The sequence below is a fragment of the Myxocyprinus asiaticus genome, chromosome 14 (genome assembly GCF_019703515.2).
Source record: "Myxocyprinus asiaticus isolate MX2 ecotype Aquarium Trade chromosome 14, UBuf_Myxa_2, whole genome shotgun sequence".
In the NCBI taxonomy this organism is placed as follows: domain Eukaryota; kingdom Metazoa; phylum Chordata; class Actinopteri; order Cypriniformes; family Catostomidae; genus Myxocyprinus; species Myxocyprinus asiaticus.
In genome coordinates, this window is record NC_059357.1 from 36,053,900 (window position 1) to 36,076,496 (window position 22,597).

Genomic DNA, 22,597 nt, shown 5'->3' on the forward strand with positions numbered 1-22,597 from the left:
ATAGTGGTTGACCAATATGGGTTTTTTAATGGCCGATGCTGATATCCAGAGAGCAGGGTGGCCAATAGGCCGATACAATGCCGGTATATCACACAATTTAATATAATAAATAACATAAACACAATTTTTCTTTTTTCTTTTTTTAAACCTCTTATTTAGCACTATATTTACTCAATTTCACACAAAACTTTGTCTAAAAAAAAAAATATTGTATTTTAAATGGTAGATAGCAGTTTCTTCTGATTTCTGTTTAGTAATCAAATTTTAGTAACTTATTTGCACATGAAGAAATTGTTAATATATTAGGAAGAAGGACATAACAGCACACACAGTAGTCCAGCAACCATAGATGGTATGTCCACTTTAGCAATCGCATTTACTCAAAAAAATACAGAATCAAACCAACTGTACATACAGTACACTGAATAAATATTTACTTATAGCCAGGGTTGGGAGGGTTACTTTTGAAATGTATTCCACTATAGATTACCCAATACATGCTGTAAAATGTAATTTGTAACGTTTTTTCCGTTAGATTACTCAAAATCAGTAACCTATTCTAAATACTTTGGATTACTTCTTCAGCACTGGTAGATTTTTTCACTTGTTTTGACTATAAAAACTCTGCCAGTACAGTAAGACAAAATACACATGTTAAAAATACATTATCTGAAAAACCTAAATATCTTGTGCAGTGTTGTTTCTAAAACAAGATAATCAAACGGATCTTTTTTTAAGGATTTTTTGATATTTTTTACAGGAAAACAATACAAAAATTATTATCAAGAATACGATTTTTGCCCCAATAGCAAAGATCTTACTAGAAAAAAAGAAATTATGATCTAACGTGAATTTTCTTGATAAAAAAAATATGATCGTGTCTGGTAACGTGCATGTAAAATGGCTAGAAATAGCATTTTATCTTAGCTTTGTTACACCGGCAGCGCCTGCTATCTCTCCTGAACGCTGCCAGAGGTCGCCATCTCCAGAGTACTAACCCTCTGCTCAGACTGATTACTCATCCACCTGTTCCACATTATCTCCGTCTATTTAAGTTCCCTGTTTACACGCATTCAGTGCGAAGTCTTGTTCTACCTAGTCTGAAATTCTGAGCGTTATTTACCATTACTGTTTTCCCTGTGTTTTGACTCCTGCCTGTTCATCGTATTTCCCAGCCTGCTTGTGTGTTTTTGGACCTTTTGCCTGTTTACTGGATTACCCCTCTGTCTCTCAGATTTACTTGGTTTGCCTTTCCTGTATTCCGAACAGGTTTGCTACTTTGTTGTACTGTTTATACTTTTATTAAACTGCATATGGATCTTAACATTACTGCCCCAGCATCTTCGCTACAGAAGACTTCACCCAACTTAGATCCAGCAGCCTTCCAACAGTTACACGAGCCTGTAACAGTGCAAGCAGCAATGCTTACCAGTCACCATCAGCAGCTGTGCAAGCTCACCTCTATCACGGAAGGACTCTTTAAATCCGTGCAGCCAGAACCGCAAGTATCTCCGTTGGGGATTTCCACAAGTCAATCTACCAGCAGCACAACGCACTCTACAGCTGTTGTTAATCCTCGACTCTCGGTTCCTGAGAAGTTTGACAGATCACCCAGTAAGTGTCGAGGATTTCTCTTGCAATGTGAGCTTTTTCTATCTCAACTACCTCAAATGTATCCCAATGATGAAGCTCGTGTTTCCTTTATTGTATCACTGCTGTCAGGAAAGGCACTAGACTGGGCTACTGCAGTATGGAGTCGTGAGCACATTTTAAGATGCTCTTTGTCTCACTTCCTAGCTCGTTTACGAGAGGTTTTTACACTCTGAGGGTGGTAAGGACCCGGGAGAACTTCTATTGTGTTTAAAACAAGGGCAGAGGTCTGCTGCTGAATTCTCTTTATCCTTTCGCACGCTAGCAGTGCAAACAGTGTGGGTGGAGGACACTTTGAAACTGTTGTTCCGTGAGGGGTTAAATCCTGATCTTCAAGCTGAACTAGCATGTCATGATGAGGGGAGATCTCTTGATGAATTCATCAAATTAGCCATTCGCCTGGATAACTTGATCAAAGCCCGTCATCCAGTCAGCTCACTACAGACACTTCACTCTGAATTCGTTGCAACCAGTTATCACGAGCCCATGCAAGTGGGTCTTTCTTTTCTCTCCTCTCAGAAGAATGAAGACGCCGTCTCTGGGAGAGATTATGTATCTACTGCGGACAGTAGGGACATTTACTGGCTGCCTGCACTACTCTAGGAAGGGGGACGCGGTGGTTACTTTGCATGTGCTAGATAATGAACATCATGTATCTGCCATTTTAGATTCAGGGGCTGCAGGTAACTTTATTGACCTGGGTCTCGCCATGAATCTGAATCTGTCTTTTGTCCCCTGTGTCCCTCCTTTACATGTATCAGCGTTAGACAGACAACCTCTGGGATCTGGCAAGATTCAACAGATCACTCGACCCATTCGTCTTCAAGTTGGACTCCTTCATCATGAGGAGATTCAATTCCTAGTCACTCACTTTCCTAAGAACCCGATTGTTCTTGGCCTGCCATGGCTGAGACTTCACAACCCTGAGATCTTGTGGAGAGATGGAAAAATCACTCGTTGGAGTGCTTCCTGTTTCCAGTCTTGCCTAAAACTTCCTGAACCCATCTCTCTCCATCCTGTAAGCACCACGACTATCCTCACTGAGAAGGAGATGTAGATCCTGCCACATTATTATTCAGATCTCCAGGAGGCATTCAGCAAATCAAAGGCTACACAACTTCCTCCTGACCGTTCCTGTGACTGTGCCATTGACCTTCTGCCAGACACCTATCCTCCACACAGACGAATATACCCCTTATCTGCACCTGAAACTAAAGCTATGGAGGAGTACATATCGGAGTCCCTAGAAAGAGGGTTCATTCGATCATCCACTTCTCCTGCTTCAGCTGGTTTCTTCTTCATAGGAAAGAAGGACGGGGGCCTTCGTCCATGCATTGACTACTGAGACCTGAACACAGTCACCATCAAACATCGCTATCCTCTCCCTCTGGTACCAGCAGCATTAGAGCAGTTACGATGCACCAAAATCTTCTCCAAACTGGATCTTCGTAACGCCTACAATTTAATCTGCATTCGGGATGGGGATGAATGGAAGACTGCCTTTTCTACACACACTAGCCACTACGAATACCAGGTGATGCCTTTCGGACTTTCCAACAGTCCATCTGTCTTTCAAGCCTATGTAAATGACATCTTATTGGCAAATGGGTTATTGTCTACCTCAATGACATCCTGATATACTCTTCTTCCCTTGATGAACATGTTCAACACATCAGAATGGTGCTCAACTGCCTCGTTCAACATCAACTGTATGCCAAAATGAAGAAATGTGAGTTTCACCAATCTACCATCTCTTTCCTGGGGTATGTTATCTCCCCCGAGGGGGTCACCATGGACTCTTCTAAGGTGCAAGCCATGCTGCAGTGGCCACTACCTGTGTCTGTCAAGGAATTACAGCGCTTCGTTGGGTTTGCCAATTTCTACAGACATTTCATTGAGGTTTCAGCTCGGTGGCTGCTCCACTCACCTCGTTGCTGCGAGGAAAAGCTCTGAAACTAATCTGGACACCTTCTGTCATCAAGCCTTCGATGACCTCAAACGACGCTTTACGACTGCCCCATTCTCCATCATCCAGACCCCACCCGACCCTTCGTTATGGAAGTGGATGCCTCTAGTTCAGGAGTTGGTGCAGTGCTCTCTCAATGACAAGGATCTCCCACCAAACTCCATCCCTGTGCCTTCTACTCACGCAAGTTATCAGCTGCTGAAAGAAATTACGATGTCGGCAACCGTGAATTGTAGGCCATGAAAGTGGCTTTTGAGGAATGAAGACATTGGTTAGAGGGAGCTCGTCATCCTTTCCTGGTGATCACGGATCATCACAACTTGGAATACATCCAGTCTGTTAAGCATCTAAATCCTCATCAACCTCGATGGTCTCTATTCTTCTCCAGATTTGATTTCACCATAACCTTTCAACCTGGCTCCAAGAATACCAAAGCCGATGCCCTGTCCCGCATTTATGGTCCACTACTTGCAACAACCCTGTGACTTTGATCACCAACCCTCATTGTCACTCCCGTACAATGGGACATTATGGCAGACATCACCCAAGCTCAGAACCAAGAACCCACTCCCACTGACTGCCATCCTGATAAGATCTTTGTTCCCAGATCCTTACGCAACAGAGTTCTTCAGTGAGTTCATGACTCGGTTTGCCCCGGACATCCAGGCGCACAAGCTACTTGCAGATTAGTACAAAACTGGTTTTGGTGGGAGAACCTAGTGACTGAGGTCGCGGACTATGTTAAGAACTGCATTGTGTGTGCCACCTCTAAGTCTGTTCGACAGCTCCCGTCTGGTCTCCTTCAACCTCTGCCTACCCCTCGTCGTCCTTGGTCCCGTATCGCTGTGGATTTTGTCACGGATCTACCCAACTCTCAGGGTTTCACTACCATCTTAACCGTGGTGGACCGCTTCTCTAAGGCCTGTAGATTCATCCCTCTGCCCATGCTCCCCTTGTCTATGGAATGTGCTGAGAAGCTGTTCCAGTATGTCTTCCATTTCTATGGCCTACCAGAAGACATTGTCTCTGACCATGGTCCCCAGTTCACCTCCCGAGTCTGGTCTGCATTCTTCAAATTGCTCAACGTCAACGTGAGTCTAACCTCTGGATATCACCCTCAACCCAATGGACAAGCTGAACGCCAAAATCAGGACCTAGGTAAATTCCTGAATTTGAATTTAATTGAATCAGCATGACTGGAGCCGTTTCCTTCCCTGGGCCGAATATGCTCAAAGCTCCCCATTCAAACTTGCCACCGGAACCACTCCTTTCAAGTGCATCTTAGGTTTTCAACCCCCTTTCTTTCCCTGGTCTGGGGAGCCGTCCGATGTACCTGCAGTCGACGACTGGATGCAGCACAGTGAGGCTATCTGGGATCAAGCTCACATCCACTTACAACATGCTACTCACTGACAGAGGGAGCAGGCCAATCTCCATTGGCAGTCTGGTCCCAACTATGCTCCAGGGCAGTGGGTTTGGCTATCCACCCAAGATCTTCGTCTTCGGCTCCCGTGCAAGAAATTAAGTCCCAGGTATGTTGGTCCTTTCAAAATCCTTCATCAAATCAGTCCTGTGTCCTTCAAGCTTCAGCTATCTGCTAATTACCGTGTTTCCCCCACCTTTCATGTTTCCTTGCTCAAACCCATGGCGCCTCCGAGAGAGGAGGGCTCTCAAGACCCCCAGAGACCCCTTCCATTCCTCATTGATGGAGAGGAGGCCTTTCGGGTACACAAGCTCCTGGATTCTCAATGCCGGGGTTGGACTCTCCAATACTTGGTTGACTGGGAGGGCTACGGACCTGAGGAGCATTCCTGGATGAGCTCTGAGGATATTCTGGAGCCTGCTCTCATCTCTGAATTCCACCAAGATTTCCCTAATTGTCCCGCTCCCAGATGTCCTGGTAGACCCCGATGCAGACAACCTCCTCGCGTCAGGAGCTGCTCTTATGGGCGGGGGGGGGCTCTGTTACACCGGCAGTGCCTGCTATCTCTCTCCTGAACGCCACCAGAGGTCGCCATCTCCAGAGTACAATCCCTTCCTTCACGAACTACATTTCCCATAACCCTCCGCTCAGACTGATCTTCTTGTGTACCGAACCCTTGCCTGCTTTTTCTTTACCCTTTGATTTGCTACTTTGATGTACTGTTTATAAATGTATTAAATTGCATATGGATCTTAACATTACTGCCCCGGCGTCTTTGCTACAAGTGTAACGCTGACAATTTACACAAGGTTTATTTCTATTTCTTCTGCTCCAAACTTACTTCAAACTTACTTCTCTGTCTGTTCGTATGAATGTAACACATCATAAGAAAGTGTTTCACCGCTGTTCAAATGCACTTTGGATCGCATCATTTATATGTATAAATGTTTTCCATCTGAAAGGACTAAATATTAAATGAAACAAATGACAATAAAATGCAAAGTAATCTCTTCAGTAATCAAAATACTTTTTGAATGTAACTGTATTCTAATTACCAATGATTTAAATTGTAACTGTAGTGCAATACAGTTACTAATATTTTGTATTTTAAATACATATTCCCTTTACATGCGTTCCGTTACTCCCCAACCCTGCTTATAGCACACGTGAAGCGCTTTTACTTTGAAGTTGCACCAGAGACTACTTAGCAGAGATGGGCCACTTCTATTAAAATGAATGGGAGAAATTAGAACGGTCAACGGATGTAGAAATGGAAGTCCCGCCTTACAGGTAAAAGAGTCAATCACCTTTTAGATACAGACATCGCCTGTCAATCAACTCAAGAATGCACATGTGCATTAGCTATAAAAGCTGAGAATTTGTTTGTTTTGTTTAGCATAATCTGATGTAAAGAAGCACAATTTATGATACCAGTGTAGTCAGATTTGACTGCTGATTTGAAATATGTCCTTTGATCATAATCTTGACCAACCGTTTTGGAAATTTCGGTCTTTCTCCATTCAAGTAGATAGGAGCTGCTCTTTCATGACTGGAAATAGCCTCTTGAGAACATTCCAAACATGGCCGACAGTGGACTGACTTGCTAGAAAAACTTTAGTTGCACTCACGCACTTGTGCGGATCCAGCGCGAGCAGCAGTCTCCTGACGGTTTAAACAGCCTGGATCACCTGCTTGGTTTGTGACCACTGACCATCATGATTTGTGAATCAGAGGAACTTTTGATCATCCTGATCCAAGCAGGCGATTCTCGGCACCCTCAAGAAATAAATCGGCCAAACAGGAAAATGTAACGGCCAATGCGATAATTAAAAAAGTCAGAATACTGGCCGATTTATCGGCCTCTGCAATATATCGGTCGACCACTAGTTGTATGGACTTGTAACATTGGTGTCTAGGAGTGGAAGATGAAGAGAGTAGACGCAGGAGTAGAATCTTTAAATCCTTTAATTATAGTCGCTGGAGTGGAAACAAACGCTGGAGTGGAATCAAACAATAAAGCTTAACATGCTAACATATCACAACATAACACTTCAAAATAAGAGTCCTTGAAGAAAACAAGGGAGACAGACTGTGACATTACCCCCCTCTCCTTTAAAGGGCGATTCCTGGCGCCCAATGATGGATGAGGAGGGTATGATGACGCAGAAGATGAAGGATCCAAGGAGGATGATCAGGAGGATCCAGGGGCCTGGGGGGCGGCTTCAGGGCTGGGAATGGATCCGGAGGCCTGGGGGGGCGGCTTCAGGGCAGTGAATGGATCAGGAGGCCTGGGAGGTGGCAACAGGGCAGGGACTGGATCAGGACAAACACTGTGTCTGCATTGCTAGCAATTTGCCTGTTTCAGTCATCTTTCTTTTTGTGCTGTCTCAAAGAAAAGATGAATATAATTTGAATTTCTTTTTATCATTGATGTATCTGTAAAATGACATGACTGTGTCAGCTGGCTAACAAAAATAAAATAAAAAACACACAAAATTATTTACTGCCCTCAAATTGTCCCTCATTGTTTTTTCCTCCCAGTAGAATCTTTACATAATCTTTTCTTCAAGAATCATAGTGCCACTCTTTTACATAGAAAATCATTGACCACTGCTGTCAAGGTCCAAAGAGAAATTATTATAAAAATATCATAAAAGTAGTCCTGTCACAGTCGGTCTCCCTCATTTTCTTCAAGGACTCTTATTTTGAAGTGTTACGTTGTGATATGTTAGCACGTTAAGCTTTATTGTTTGTTTCCACTCCAGCATTTGTTTCCACTCCAGCGATTATAATCCTCCGCAAACCGTCCAGCTTGCGGAGGACCACTTGGTGGTGTACCCGAGGGCATAAGAGCCCTCCTCTCTCTCACCTTCTCTACCAGCTCCCTCTGTGTTTTCCCCCCATCCCTCTCACTCTGCTCTCTCCCCAGAGCCGGTTCCTGCCCCGCGGAGGCGGAGAGCTCCACCACCAAGCCCAGTTTCTCCCCTAAGGAGGTGGACACCGCCCCTATCTCTACAGTGCCCCGTCACTCTCCCCCTCGGGTGGAAGTGCCCACCGACCCAGGTGCGGCCGTGGCATCTGGACCGGTCTGCTGGGGTTGCAGGGTTAGGATTAGGGTTAGGGGCACTTCCAGGATCAATGCCCGGTGATGGAGCAGGGGACGGTGGTCCGGATCCCCAACACCCCGCAGGCTGCTCCCGACCGAGCTGGAGTGTACTGGATACCGGTAAGAATCAAGGGGGGTACTCACCAAGCATTGGTGGACACAGGTTGTAATCAAACCACAGTCCACCAATCCTTGGTTCAACGCGAGGCATTGGGCACCGCTAAAATGGTGAGGGTGAGGTGTGTGCAAGGGGATATTCACAAATACCCTGGTGATTAAATTTCGGGGAACAAAACATAGAGTGGAGGCCGCGGTTAGTTCCCGCCTCACCCATCCGCTGATTTTGGGGACTAATTAGCCTGAATTAGGAAACATATTAAAGGGAATATGCATGGGTGGGTCCTGCACGGAAGTGTGGAGATGTGAAGTGTGCGATGCTCTGGCAGGGGAGGCAGAGCCAGGGCCGTCTTCGTCAGCTCCACGTCAAGATGACGTGGGGGGGGCAAGAGGCTGCTGCCCCTCCCATCCTCAGGGGATTTCCCGAAGGGGATTTCCCTCTGGAGCAGTCACGAGACAAGACCCTCAAGCATGCCTTCGACCAAGTGAGAGTAACTGATGGTCAAAAACTCCGGTCGAGTGTCGCACTCATATCCCTATTTTACGATTAAATGAGCGGTTGTTTGGAGTGACGCAGGACACTCAAACAAAAGAAGATACAACCCAGCTCTTAATACCATGGAAATCCTATTCCAGGCGGCTCACTGTAATCCGATGGTGGGACACCTAGGATAAAGGAAGACACTGAACCGCTTAATAGCCCGTTTTTATTGGCCGGGCATTGGCGGCAATGTCTGCAGGTGGTGTGCGGCGTGCCGTGAATGTCAGCTGGTGAATCCACCGGCCACCCCAAAAGTGCCATTGTGCCCCCTTCCATTGATCGAGGTCCCCTTTGAGAGAATTGGCATGGACCTCATCGGGCCATTAGAGCGTTCAGCACACGGACATCGCTTTGTATTAGTCCTAGTGGATTATGCAACGCGATATCCGGAAGCAGTGCCTTTGCGCAGCATCTCAGCACGCAGTGTGGCGGAGGCACTCTTCAAGATAATCTCCCGGGTGGGGATTCCGAAAGAAATTCTCACCGACCAGGGCACAACTTTTATGTCATGGGCACTACACAAGCTTTATGAATTATTGGGCATTAAGGCGATACGCACCAGTGTCTACCACCCACAGACATACGGCCTGGTGGAGCGTTTTAATAAAACCCTTAAGAACATGATTCGTAAGTGTGTGCATGAGGATGCTAGGAATTGGGATAAATGGCTCGACCCCCTGTTATTTGCAGTACAAGAGGTCCCGCAAGCCTCCACTGGCTTTTCCCCGTTCGAGCTGCTGTATGGGCGGCACCCGTGCGGGGTGCTTGACGTCATCCACGAAGCTTGGGAGGAGGGACCTTCAGATAGCAAGAATGAAATTCAGTATGTTCTTGATCTTAGAGCAAAACTCCACACCTTGGGACAACTAACACAGGAGAATTTGCTCCAAGCTCAAGAACGACAGAGCCGACTGTATAACAGGGGTGCTCGGCTGTGGGAATTCACACTGGGAGATAAGGTACTTGTATTACTACCCACATCGAGCTCCAAATTACTTGCCAAGTGGCAAGGACCCTTTGAGGTCACACAGCGAGTGGGTGATCTCAATTATGAGGTAAAGCGAACCGATAGAGGGGGCGCATGTCAAATATATCACCTCAACCTCCTGAAATTGTGGAGGGAGGTGGACCCTGTGACGTTGGCTACGGTAGTTCCGGAGAGGATGGGGCTCGGTCCGGAGGTGAATATAAAACCAAATCATAGCACCCTGGTCACTTGCGGAGACCACCTCTCACTGTATCAGCTCGCAGGGGTTGCCAAGTTGCAACAAGAATTTGCAGACGTGTTCTGCCCTCTACCGGGTCGTATGAACCTCATCCAGCACCACATCGAGACCGAACCAGAAGTGGTGGTACGTAGCCATCCCTATCGCTTGCCCGAACACAAAATAAATAGTTCGGGAAGAATTGGATGCGATGCTTGATATGGGGGTAATAGAGGAATCCCACAGCGATTGGTCCAGCCCAGCTGTTTTAGTGCCTATGAGCGACGGGTCTGTACGGTTTTGTGTGGATTATAGGAAAGTCAACGCGGTGTCTAAATTTTATGCATACCCAATGCCCCGCGTTGATGAGTTGCTCGATCGTTTAGGTACTGCTCGATTTTATTCGAAATTGGATTTGACAAAGGGTTATTGGCAGCTCCCCTTGACACCAATTTCCTGCAGGTGCAGCCGCTGCAGTTGCTCCAGAGGAGCTGCACAAGCTCTGATGACGACACAGCATATTCACGATTGGCCAGACTCACAACGTGACAACAGTTACACGTGTTTCACATCATTAAAACATTTAAAATGCTTACAATTACTGATTCCTTTATTGGTATTAAAATAATACAGGCTTTTATTGTACTTTCTTCTTATACACCCAACAGGCAGCACATGAACATTTCATATGAATAATGTTTCTGACTATTTTGTGTAAAATTCAAGCATCTGTCTATCTTAATCACATTTCGTCTGCAAACATCGTGTGATCTTCGGTGACTGGTGTGGGTTCTACAGACGATGAGAAGCACAAGTGTGTTCTCTGCTCTCTTTTCAACTCCTCCCCTGACTGCAAATGGCAAATCTCGCCGATCGGTAAATCGAGATGCAGTTCAAGTTGAACACACCTATGGTTACGGCATGGGGAGATCACGTGCAATTGGATTCCGCCCCCGATCTGCTGTAGCGTGTTCTTAAAGTCACCTCCGCTTATTTGTCTTTAATACGCCGGCGATTTACAAAGAAACCTTATAATAACACATTATTACTGTTATTGTGAGAGTATGACAAGATTTTTATTTTATGTAACTATTTTAATTTAATTATTAAAAATTCTTCCTTTTTTCTGGATGACCAAAAGGCACCTTTAGATTTGCCCCTGCTGCCCCCGTTCTGTGCACAGGGGCGCAACTACACATTTCCGAACTAAATATTTTGCCCCATGTATCTGTCACCTTTAGTGAGCCGCTGGCGCCCCCCTTTGCATGGCGCCCCTATGCATTACCTTGCATAGATGTTTTTTGCGCCTCTGTCTGTGCATGTCAGTGGAATTCAATGTAAGAATCAATCAGTGTCAAAAAACTAACTTTTTTAATTAAGGGCCCCTAGAGTTGATTTCAAGGTTCGTTTTTCAACTTTTATAACAGCATATTTTAGAAAACCACACAGCATGTTATCCATTTAGGTCAAAAACTGTGTACATTTTCAATTTGAACAATTATGGCTGTTAACCACATCTTCAATCAAAGAAATGGAATCACTGTGCTCTACCTGTTCAGGGTGCGTAGATCCACAACATTTTTAACAGTCTCAGAAACAAGATGATCCGCACATCTTTTTTCTCAATTTCTTTATATCTCACTTTACTATAGGTGGTGATATTGATTTATGAACGGCATTTGTTGCTTGATGGGTCAGATTGCCATTTATTTTTTATAATATGTGTTCATGATGTGTTCATGATTATATTGTGGCTCATATACTGTTATAAAATGGATTGTATGTTTACAGCTTATATGATTGTATTAATGTGCAGCTGTATAACAAAATGACATACTGAAGAAGGCCGTGAGGCCGAAACATCTGTGTTCTCCTGTACTGTAAGATATATATAAAATATAAAGTAATTGAGAAAAAGGAGTGCAGATCATCTTGTTTTTGAGACTGTCAACCACATCTTAAAAGAATGTTACAGGATGATTAAACTATATCCTTAAAAAAACTAGTCCCTACTCAATAGAATGATTTACTTTACAGATCAAGTTATAATCAGACCACATAATCAGAGTAATTCATGTAAATGCTTCAACAATAATTCAAGCTACACATTTATTTATGCTGTCATTATTGATTTCAAAGCCAGATAAAAAATATTCCTAATATTCCTAAGTAAGAACAATTCTCTTGACATTAAAAATACATGTATGTTATCATTGTCTTCCATCTTGGGTAACATGTTCATTTTTTAATGACCATTTAAGCACCTTTGTTTTTCTCAGTGTCTCACAAATTGCAGTTTGATTTTATGTTTACAAATGTATAATGAAAGGAGTGTTAATTGTTACTTAAAAGGAAGTTTACATAAAAATAAAATTCTCTCATCATTTACTCACCCTCATGCCATCCCAGATGTGTATGACTTTCTTCTGCTGAACACAAACAAAGATTTTTAGAAGAATATTTCAGCTCTGTTGGTCCATACAATGCAAGTGAATGGTGATCAGAACTTTCAAGCTCCAAAAAGCACATAAAGGCAGCATAAAAGTAATCCAAATAACTCCAGTGGTTTAATCCATATCTTCAGAAACAATATTATAAGTGTGTGTGAGAAAGAGACAAATATGTAAGTCCTTTTTGAATATACATCCTCCTTCTTGCTCAGTATTTATATTTATCCAACATATCCTACCTCTTCTGCCATTACATTCCCTTGCACTATCTGTATATAACAGACTTGTGTTTGTACACACGTATATATATATATATATATATATATATATATATATATATATATATATATATATATATATATATATATATATATATATATGTTTTTTTTTTGTTTTTTTTTTTTTGTCTTATTGTGTATTTCTATATATACTTATATTTTCTATTCACTTTATTCAATTTTTTTATTATCTCTGTCTTGTTGTTGTATTGTTTGTGCACTCGAAGCTTCTGTCACCAAGACAAATTCCTTGTATGTGTAAACATACTTGGCAATAAAGCTCATTCTGAGTATGGGGCGATATGCACGAAGATTGTGAATCAACAAAAATAAAAGAAGAATGTGAAAGTGGAGATTAATGGTAAAAAAAGGACTTAAATATTAACCTGCTTCTCACCCACACCTATCATATTGCTTCTGAAGACATGGATGTAACCACTGGAGTCTTATGGATTACTTTTATGATGCCTTTATGTGCATTTTTGAGCTTCAAAGTTCTGGTCACCATTCACTTGCATTGTATGGACCTACAGAGCTGAGAAATTCTTCCAAAAAATCTGTTTGTGTTCAGCAGAAGAAAGAAAGTCGTACACATCTGGGATGGCATGAGGGTGAGTAAATGATGAGAACATTTTCATTTTTGGGGGAACTGGCCCTTTAATACATTTAAAATGAATGGTTAGATTTATCACAATATGCAATAAGTAATCTAAAAAGTAGATTATGATTATAGATCTTTTATATATGTAATCTAAAAAATTAAGTTACTGATTACAATTTAAGTCATGTAATTTGTAATCAGTACCAGATTAAATTTTGGGTAGTAATCTACCCAACACTAATGTTAGATAACTATAGCAGGCCTATAACAAAATATATCAAATGATACAAATAACTTTTCTCCCTTTCTTTCTCTCATTTTCTTTGTTTTATTGGTAACACTTTACAATATGCTTCCATTCCTTAACATTCGTTAATGCATTAGGGATCATGAACTAACAATGAACAATATATTTTTTTTTTAAGGCTTTTATTATTCTTTGTTAATGTTAGTTAAAAAAAATACAATTGTTCATTGTAAGTTTGTCACATCACATTATTCTTATGTTTTCCCCAAGGACACTTATTTTCAAAAGACTCTCCTTTTTGTATCTTCCTCTTATGTCTGTCCTCCTGTTCTTTGCACTAATTGTATCCCAGGTTTCCTCATCTCCTTGTTATCCCATGTTGTTCTTTGCTCCCATGTCGGTTCTTGTTTGTATGTAGAGCTTTGTAAGCCAGCATACTGCTGTGGAGTTTGTTTACCTTCATCACTGAGTTGTATCTTCTATTTGTCTATCATTATAAGAGCTGCATCTGGATCTTCTCTCTCGCCTCATCACTACACAAACCCTGACAAAGTTCAAGTTAGTTCATAGTGCATTACCTAATGTTAACATATACAACTTTTGATTTAAAAAATTTATTACTATATGATGAAATTAACAATAACCAAGATTAACAATAAATGCTGTAAAAGTATTGTTCATGTTAACTAATGTTAATAAATGGAACATAATTGTAAAGTGTAATTTTCTTTTTTTTTTCTTTTTTTTTTTTTTACATTTCTGGGGCATTTATGGCACTTTCAGTGGCATTGTTACCCCAAGCCCCTGTTCTACTCAGGACCACCCCTGATATGAATTGAAAGTAGTATGCATTAAATAATCAGCATAAGAATATGAGTGATTATTCATTGATCATTTTCCAGTTAGATGCTGTGTCAGGAAGTATTTGTGCAGTGTTGATGCCCCACCTCTGAGTCAGGAGTGAATGATGCTGATTTACTGGGTGAGACTGATTCAGATGGAGGATTAGTCAGGGAAACGGGTCGAGAGTGAGACTTCCTTGGGGGTGCCGGAGACCCCAGCTGGATTTGGGGAGCAGAACAGCACTGATCATCTATCCGAGAGCCCTGCCAAAAAGAAAATAATACAAAAGTGCATTGTGATCACAGAGTGCTTTTAAATGAATGATACTAGGTCTATGTTTCTATTTCTGAGCATGTACCAATTATGAAAACAAGACAGCACGTGGCAACAAAATTCAGGCTTTGCAAAGAGGCTGTTATGGAATGAAGGGGATATGGGAACTATATTGGACCCGACAGCAAACTCACAGCCCATGTGTAAGCTTATTTCACATGCATTTTTTTTTCTTCCCAATTTTCTCCTCTTTTTCTCCTCAATTTGGAATGCACAATTCCCAATGCACTCTAGGTCCTCGGGGTGGTGTAATGACTTTCCTCAATCTAGGTGGCAGAGGACGAATCTCAGTTACCTTCGCCTGAGACAGTCAATCCACGCATCTTATCACGTGGCTTGTTGAGCGCGTTACCATGGAGACATAGCGCACATGGAGGCTTCACGCTATTCTCCGCGGCATCCACGCACAACTCACCATGCACCCCACTGAGAGCAAGAACCACATTATAGCGACCACAAGGAGGTTATCCCATGTGACTCTACCCTCCCTAGGGCCAATTTGGTTGCTTAGGAGACCTGGCTGGAGTCACTCAGCACGCCCTGGATTCGAACTCACGACTCCAGGTGTGGTAGTCAGCGTCTTTACTCACTGAGCTACCCAGGCCCCAGGGCATTTTATTTTTAAGTTTTAGAGTCAACGCAGTAAAAATGGGTTTAGAGAGAGGATGGAAAATTTTAATGAAAAACATACAAACAAAAACCTTGACTAAAATTAACTGCACCTCAAAGAAAACATAAAATGATAAAAAGGTCAGATGTATGATATTACACCTTTAAATGATGAAGACCACACATCAATGCAATACACACTTGCAATCTGGAGATCATGTTGAAGAGTTGATCTGAGTCCTGACCAGTAACATGAGAAGATGTTTGTGTTCCTGGCAAGTTGAATGTTGCTCGCTGGTCATCTAACCGTCGATTTTGGGTGTTCGCAATAAGTTTAAAAAACTGCTCAGCATCTTGATCTGTTTGGAAGGTGTATAACAACATGTACAATTAAAGGAAACTGCATTGGAGGTTTGCTTTTTAAATGTATTTGTTGTATTATGATGACTGACAGACTTTGTTAAAAGGATAGTTCACCCAATAATGAAAAGTCATTGTTTACTCACACGAGCTATGTTATTATAATTCTGTATGACTTTCTTTCTTTTTCTGAACAAAAAGATAAATTGTGGGAAAAAAATTTGTGTTCAGTGATGCAATAGCAGACCACCACTTCAAGCTTAAAAAAAACATAAAATTATAATTCAGAAGTCTAATAAAATATTCCATGAGCCTCATGATTGCTATGAAAGCATACAATAAGGTTTGGTAAGAAACAAACCAAAATCTAATGTAATATTTAGTGAAACTGTTGAATGACCGTTGATCTCCTGTGCGCATTCGTGATAGGGCACGAGAGCAGCAGTTCACAAAGCCCCCTCGCGACAGTGCTTTCAAGCTAAAACTCGTTTTGATTATATAAACATGGCCACCACAGTGATAGCGACAACAGAACACAACACAGCTGCACACAAAACAGAGAACATAACTTACTAAACTGAAGAGTTTAGTAAGAAGAGTTTGTAGTCGAAGAACTGATGCATTTCTATGCCCAGCCTATTGTTTTGAAAGAAGTACTCAGAAAACATACAGAAACAAAGATGAGGCTACAGGCAACCACAGTCCCATCGTGTCCTAACGTGACAGCAAACAAGACGCGATAAAAGGTATCTTTTCTATGTTAATCAGAGTTTTGTCCAATCCAGCAGTGACGAGTGACGGTAAATTCTATCGATCGCTTGTTTTCTATTTTTGGCATCATGCGGGTAACTTTGTCCACTGTGAACTGGCACTAGTCCAAAAACTCTCATAACAATATATTAAAGCCAGCATCTCATGAGCCGGTTAAAAACTACTTGATTTTGGCCGAGAATGTTACACCTACTGAATGTTTTTGCAGAAGTCTCACTCTCTTCAGGTCTGTCACAAATACTCACCGGTTCAGAATGGAGAAGAGGTGACAGACATTCCTGCCTACTCCAACTCTCTCTTTGATTGAGGACTCCGGTTCCAAAAAAATAAGGTTGGGCATGGAAATGCATAAATTCTTCGACTACAAACTCTTCAGACATGTTTAGTGAGTTTTGTTCTCTGGTTTGTGTGCAGCTGTGTTGTGTTCTTTTGTTATTATCACTGTGGCGGACCTGTTTTTAGATAAACATACGAGTTTTCGCTTGAATGCCCCAATGTCGCGAGGGCACTGCGTAAACTGTTGCTCTCGTGCCTGATCATGAATGTGCACAGGAGATCAACGGTCATTCAACAGTTTCACTTTCATAACAATCATGAGTCTCATGGAATAATTTATTAGACTTCTGAATTATACATTTGCATTCTTTTGAAGCTTGAAAAGGTGGTCACCATATTTATGAATACCACATTGTATGACATCACTGAGCACAAAATGTTTTCACAATTTCTTCTTATGTGTTAAGAAAAGAAAGAAATTCGTATAAGGTTATAACAACACAGGGGTGAGTAAGCAATGACTAAATGTTCATTTTTGGGTTAACTAATCCTTTAAGACTAACCTAATTGGTTGTTATCTATGCATCTGGGAGAAGGTGATAAGGGATTAATCGAGCAGCGTTGTTCGTCCATACGTCCACGCTGTACTTGACTAACTAGATTCAAAAGCTGGTCCTGCTCGACCTTATATGGATTAAGAACAATAACAGGCACGAATACTTTGTTAGTAAGGACGTTTATTTTAAAGGACATTTAAGAAAAAATATACACTTAAGAATGTAAGAATGTTATTGCATTTTATAACATAATATAAAACCAATTGGCATTTCTTTCAAAGAAATATAGTACAATCTCACTTTACAAGCAAAATATTTCACAAAAAGACTTTTGTGAAGTTTTAAATGATTTAAAAAAAAAAATAAAAAATAGATATACTGTCCAAAATGAAGATAAAAAGTATTTGGACACTTTCTGGTTGTCCAACTTACTGTTTAACTACACCTATGGTTACTCTGCTAGGACACCTATGTGAACCTGAGGGGAACTGACTTCATACATCCAATAAAAATCAGTTGTTTAGAAGTAACTGCAAAAATAGCCAATAAAGTAAAGTTCTGAAATGCCACTTGGTTTGATAGTTTATCTATTGCAATAAAATCCATTTATTTTTAAGTGTCCAAATACTTTTTGTGGCCATTTTAAGTACAACATTAATACTCACTTGCAAACCTTCATACTGCATTCTGTCCATGTCTGATATTGGGCTGAAAGAGGCTGATTTAGATGGGAGCGTGTTAAATGCATCTGAATTGGTCTGAGTGGGACTTGCCGGACTGAAACTTGCCCTTCTGGTAGAGCCAGGTGACCCAGGGGTCAGGGAGATTTTTGGAGGGATGCCTCTCCTGAAACTCTGAAAGACAGAGAAAGATATATTTTCAACATAATTTCAAACTTTCCCCACAATATAATGTCATATAGTCCATACAAATATTCTGCAAAGTTCAATGGAAAACTTACGTTAGCTCTACCGACCATGTTGCAAATCTGACCAAAGTTTGCCTTCAGTGTATTTCCCTCTTTCTGATCTTTGATGGTGAATGCCTTCATCCCTGGTAGCGTAGTAAGAGTCACTCGTTGGTCATCTAATCGTCGACTCTGACTATTGACCAGGAGCTGGAAAAACTCATCAGGATCTGAGGTAGTAAAAAGAGATGGAAACACAAATGGATAAATACAAAAGCATAATTGGTAACACTTTACAGTAAGGTTCTATATGCTAACACTATTGTAGTTATTTCATAGGTATCATGAACAAACAATGAACAGTAATTATTACTGTAATCTTGGTTAATATTAATGTTTAAATATACACTATTGTTTGTTGTAGTACATGTTAGATCATAATCCAAAAACTAATATAAACATATACAACTTTTAATGTTAAAAATGTATTAGTATACAGTACTGTGCAAAAGTCTTAGGCACATATGATGTTTCACAAAAACATTTGTCTTAAGATGGTTATTTATATCTTCAGCTTTAGTGTGTCAATGTACATTTTATACTCCCAAACATTCCTTTTGCAAATAAAATAGAATAGAAGAACATAGAGCCCTGCAACAGATATCATGACCCTCACAAAGCCCCCCACTGAACATTGAGTCAGTCTGGGATTACATAAAGAGACAGAAGCTATTGAGATAGCCGAAATAGATAAAAGAACTGTGACGAATTCTCCAAGAAGCTTGGAGCTTTTTTTCTGTTTACTGGACTTTGCATGATGTTAATTGATTAATGAAATCTATTTATGTCATTGTTTTTTTAAGAAATCCTCACTTTGAAAGTTTTTCACAAGCGCCTAAATCTTTTGCACAGTACTGTATGTAGAAATTAACAATAACCAGAACACTATTATTATTACATATTGATTACTGTCAACAAGTAATGCATTGTCTTCATTGCAGAAGACATAGGGTCATGTAAAGGCTAGATATAGGACCTTGGCTGTAGGGATGAACTTGTGGTGTTCTTGGACATAAAGAGCAGCGCTGTTCATCCATTCTTCCACACTGAGCATTACTAACAATGGACAACAAATGCTCCTGTTCAACTGAAACTTCCTGTAAGGACAAATACATTGCATTAACTGTATTTAAAACATGAATTAACAGACAGTAGATGCATTAAAGGGAAAGTACACCCAAAAAAATGTAAATTCTGTCATCATTTACTTTCATTGTATGAAAAAAAGAAACAGTGAAAGTTAATAGTGAATAAAGTTCTGCTTTAATATCTCTTTTAGTGTCATGAAAGAAAGAAAGAAAGTCATGCTGGTTTGAAAATACCATATCCATATCTAGTAAATGATGACAGAATTTTCATTTTTGGGTGAACTATCCCTTTAAAATGTTAACATACTGTACATTGTCAAGCATGGTTTGTATTAAATCACTAAACTGACAAACTAGCAGAAAAGTGTAAATAAGTAGAAATACCTGATCCATATTGTTTTCCCCAGTAGTCTCCAACTGAACAGTCTTTATTTGGATACAAACATCAGCACATGCTTTTTCAAAACAAATAGTAGATTCATGCTGTGCTCTAGCGCTCGTGAAACACCAACAAACTTGTGATCCAGCTTTTCTCCACACTGAAATGAAGCTCTCTGAGAATGAATAGAGTGCTTTTAGAAGGTCTTAAGCTTCAAATTATTAACCCGCATGCATTAGGGAACCAAGCAGGGGCCACTTCTATAATCCCAGATAAACAGTTAATCCTCTATCTAGTGGAGCGATGATCTTTTATCATTTGAAACTACAAACATTTGAGCATTTAGGGTGACATCAGTTTCTCTCAACAGACATTCTGACACAGTCTGTGTTTAGGTTGATAACTCTAAGAACTGATTAATGGACTGATGAAAATCTACAGACCATAGCCTTTCATCTGTGGGGTCAAAAGCATAAACATTGTCCCAAATCTCAAAGGATGTTTGCATTAAAGAGGTAATGCATAGTACTATAGCCTACCAAATGTTTTTTTTTTCTTTTTTTCCAAGGGCTGATACCCAAAGTAAGAGAAATAGACAGCATACAGGTGAAGGAGGACAGCACAGTTGCAAACACAGTGACCAGAGCATGTTTGAATGGATGTTAACAGAGAAGATGCTTCAGTGTGCTGAATACATTTCTTTTGTGAAGAAACAGCTATTCACATAAAGAATTGACCGTCTGTCCGCTAACCTTAAACATGTTTTACACTAAACAATCCTTTTGGAATGAACTATGTGTGGAGTTTACAACGATAAAATTGCTGTTTTATAAGAGAAGACACGGACAATTTTGCGACAGGTAGATGTCAGTTTACGGCTCTCCCTATTAATTTGTTTGGTATCTGCAAACGGTGGAGTACTGTCGTAACACGCTATATGACCGTTACGCTCTCTCCTGTGGTAAAATAGCGGAGGTTGTGATCATGGTGTAAAACATCTCTGCTTAAGCCACAATGTCCCGGATTCAAACTCTGATCCACAGCATTTGTGGCATAATGTTGATTACCACAAAAATAATTTTGACTAGTCCCTCGTTTATTAAAAATAAATAAAAATCGCAGTTACAGTAAGGCACTTACAATTCGACCAGCTTATAAACATTAAAACGCTCACTGTTTCAAAAGTATAGCCACAAGACATAAACATTAAACATATTAACATGACTTTTTGTGTGATAAACTTGCTGACCTTATCTGTGTTAAGTTAAAGTGGCAAGAAAAACTATGTGGACACTTTTGAATTAGCTGGTTTTCTGCATAATTTGGTCATAAAATGTGATCTCATCTTCATCAAAGTCAAAGCATAACACAATGTGCTTAAGATAACACAATTATAATCTTCCATGTCTTTATTGAACATATCCCATTAAACATTCTGTGGTAAAAGTAAGTGAACCCCTAGGCTAATGATATCAACAAATACTAATTAGAGTCAAAAGTTGGCAAACCTGGCATCCAGTTAATGAGGTGAGGGTTAGAGCTACTTTGACTTATAAAAAGCACTCAAACATTTTGAGTTTGCTATTCACAAGAAGCATCTGCTGACGTGGACCATGCCTCACCAAAAAAAATTTAAAAAAAATAAAGAGAGAGATCTCAGAAGACATACAATCAAGAATTGTTGCTTTGCATAAAGCTGGAAAGGGTTACAAAATTATCTTGGAGAGCTTAGATATTCATCTGTCCACAGTTAGACAAATTGTCTGTAAATGGAGATGATTTAGTACTGTGGCTACTCACACTAGAAGTGGCCGTCAAGCCAAGATGACCGCAGAATGCTCAGTGAGGTAAACAAAGAACCCTAGAGTGACATCTAAAGACTTGAAGGAATCATTGAAACTGGTTAACATCTCTGTTCATGAGTCTACTATATGGAAAACATTAAACAGGCATGGTGTATATGGCAGGACTCCACGAAGGAAGCCTCTGCTTTCCAACAAAAACATTGCTGTGCTCCTGAAGTTTGGCAAAGACCACCTTGACACTCCAAAACGCTACTGGGAAAATGTTTTGTGGACTGATGAAACTAAGGTTGAATAGTTTGGGGAAAACACGCAACACTTCATATGGCATAAAATGGGCATCGCATACCAACATGAAAACATCATCCCAACGGTGAAGTACAGCGGAGGATGCATCATGATTTGGGGCTGCTTTGTTGCTTCGGGGCCTGGACCGCTTGCCATCATTGAGGGAAAATGAATTCCCAAGTTTAAGATGTCCTATAAGATAATGTCAGGGTGGCTGTGCACCAGCTGAAGCTCAGTAGAAGTTGGGTGATGCAGCAGGACAATGACCTTAAACATTGAATTAAATCAACTATAAAATCCACCTTTTGAAGTGGCCCAGTCAGAACTCAGATCTTAACCCAATAGAGATGCTGTGGAATGACCTCAAGAGAGCCATTTACACCAGGCAGAGATCCTAAGAATATGGCTGAGCTGAAGCAGTTCTGTAAGGAAGAATGGTCCAAAATTCCTTCTGAACGTTGTTCAGGTCTAATCCACAGCTACCAGAAACACTTGGTTGAGGTTATTGCTGCCAAAGGAGGATCAACCAGTTATTAAATCCAAGGGTTCAATTACTTTTTCCACAGCATTGTGAAAGTTTAATGGAATGTGTTCAATTATGACATAAAATATTATAATTGTTTGTGTGTTGTTGGTGTAAGCACATTGTGTTTGTCTATACTTGTAACTTTAAGATGAGATCACATTTTATGACCAATTAATGTAAAAAACCAGCTAATTACATAAGGGTATATTAAAGG

At 40.8% G+C, this 22,597-nt stretch overlaps 1 protein-coding gene across 3 annotated transcripts in view; it reads right to left on the minus strand.

Annotated features, from left to right (window-relative positions):
* LOC127451216 (uncharacterized) overlaps positions 1 to 22,552 on the minus strand; it is a 29,591-nt gene extending 7,039 nt beyond the window's left edge. For 2 of the 3 annotated variants that reach the window (XM_051715731.1, XM_051715729.1), the window contains exons 1-6: positions 19,277 to 22,552; positions 18,295 to 18,470; positions 17,999 to 18,187; positions 17,340 to 17,460; positions 15,571 to 15,728; positions 14,532 to 14,690 (exon numbers count right to left, since the gene is read on the minus strand). In XM_051715731.1, coding sequence (XP_051571691.1) covers positions 14,532 to 14,690; positions 15,571 to 15,728; positions 17,340 to 17,460; positions 17,999 to 18,187; positions 18,295 to 18,470; positions 19,277 to 19,415 — 942 coding nt within the window. In that variant the 5' untranslated portion in view covers positions 19,416 to 22,552. The remainder of the gene's footprint in view (positions 1 to 14,531; positions 14,691 to 15,570; positions 15,729 to 17,339; positions 17,461 to 17,998; positions 18,188 to 18,294; positions 18,471 to 19,276) is intronic. The other variant, XM_051715730.1, reaches the window with a different exon arrangement.
* Between the last annotated feature and the right edge of the window lie 45 nt (positions 22,553 to 22,597).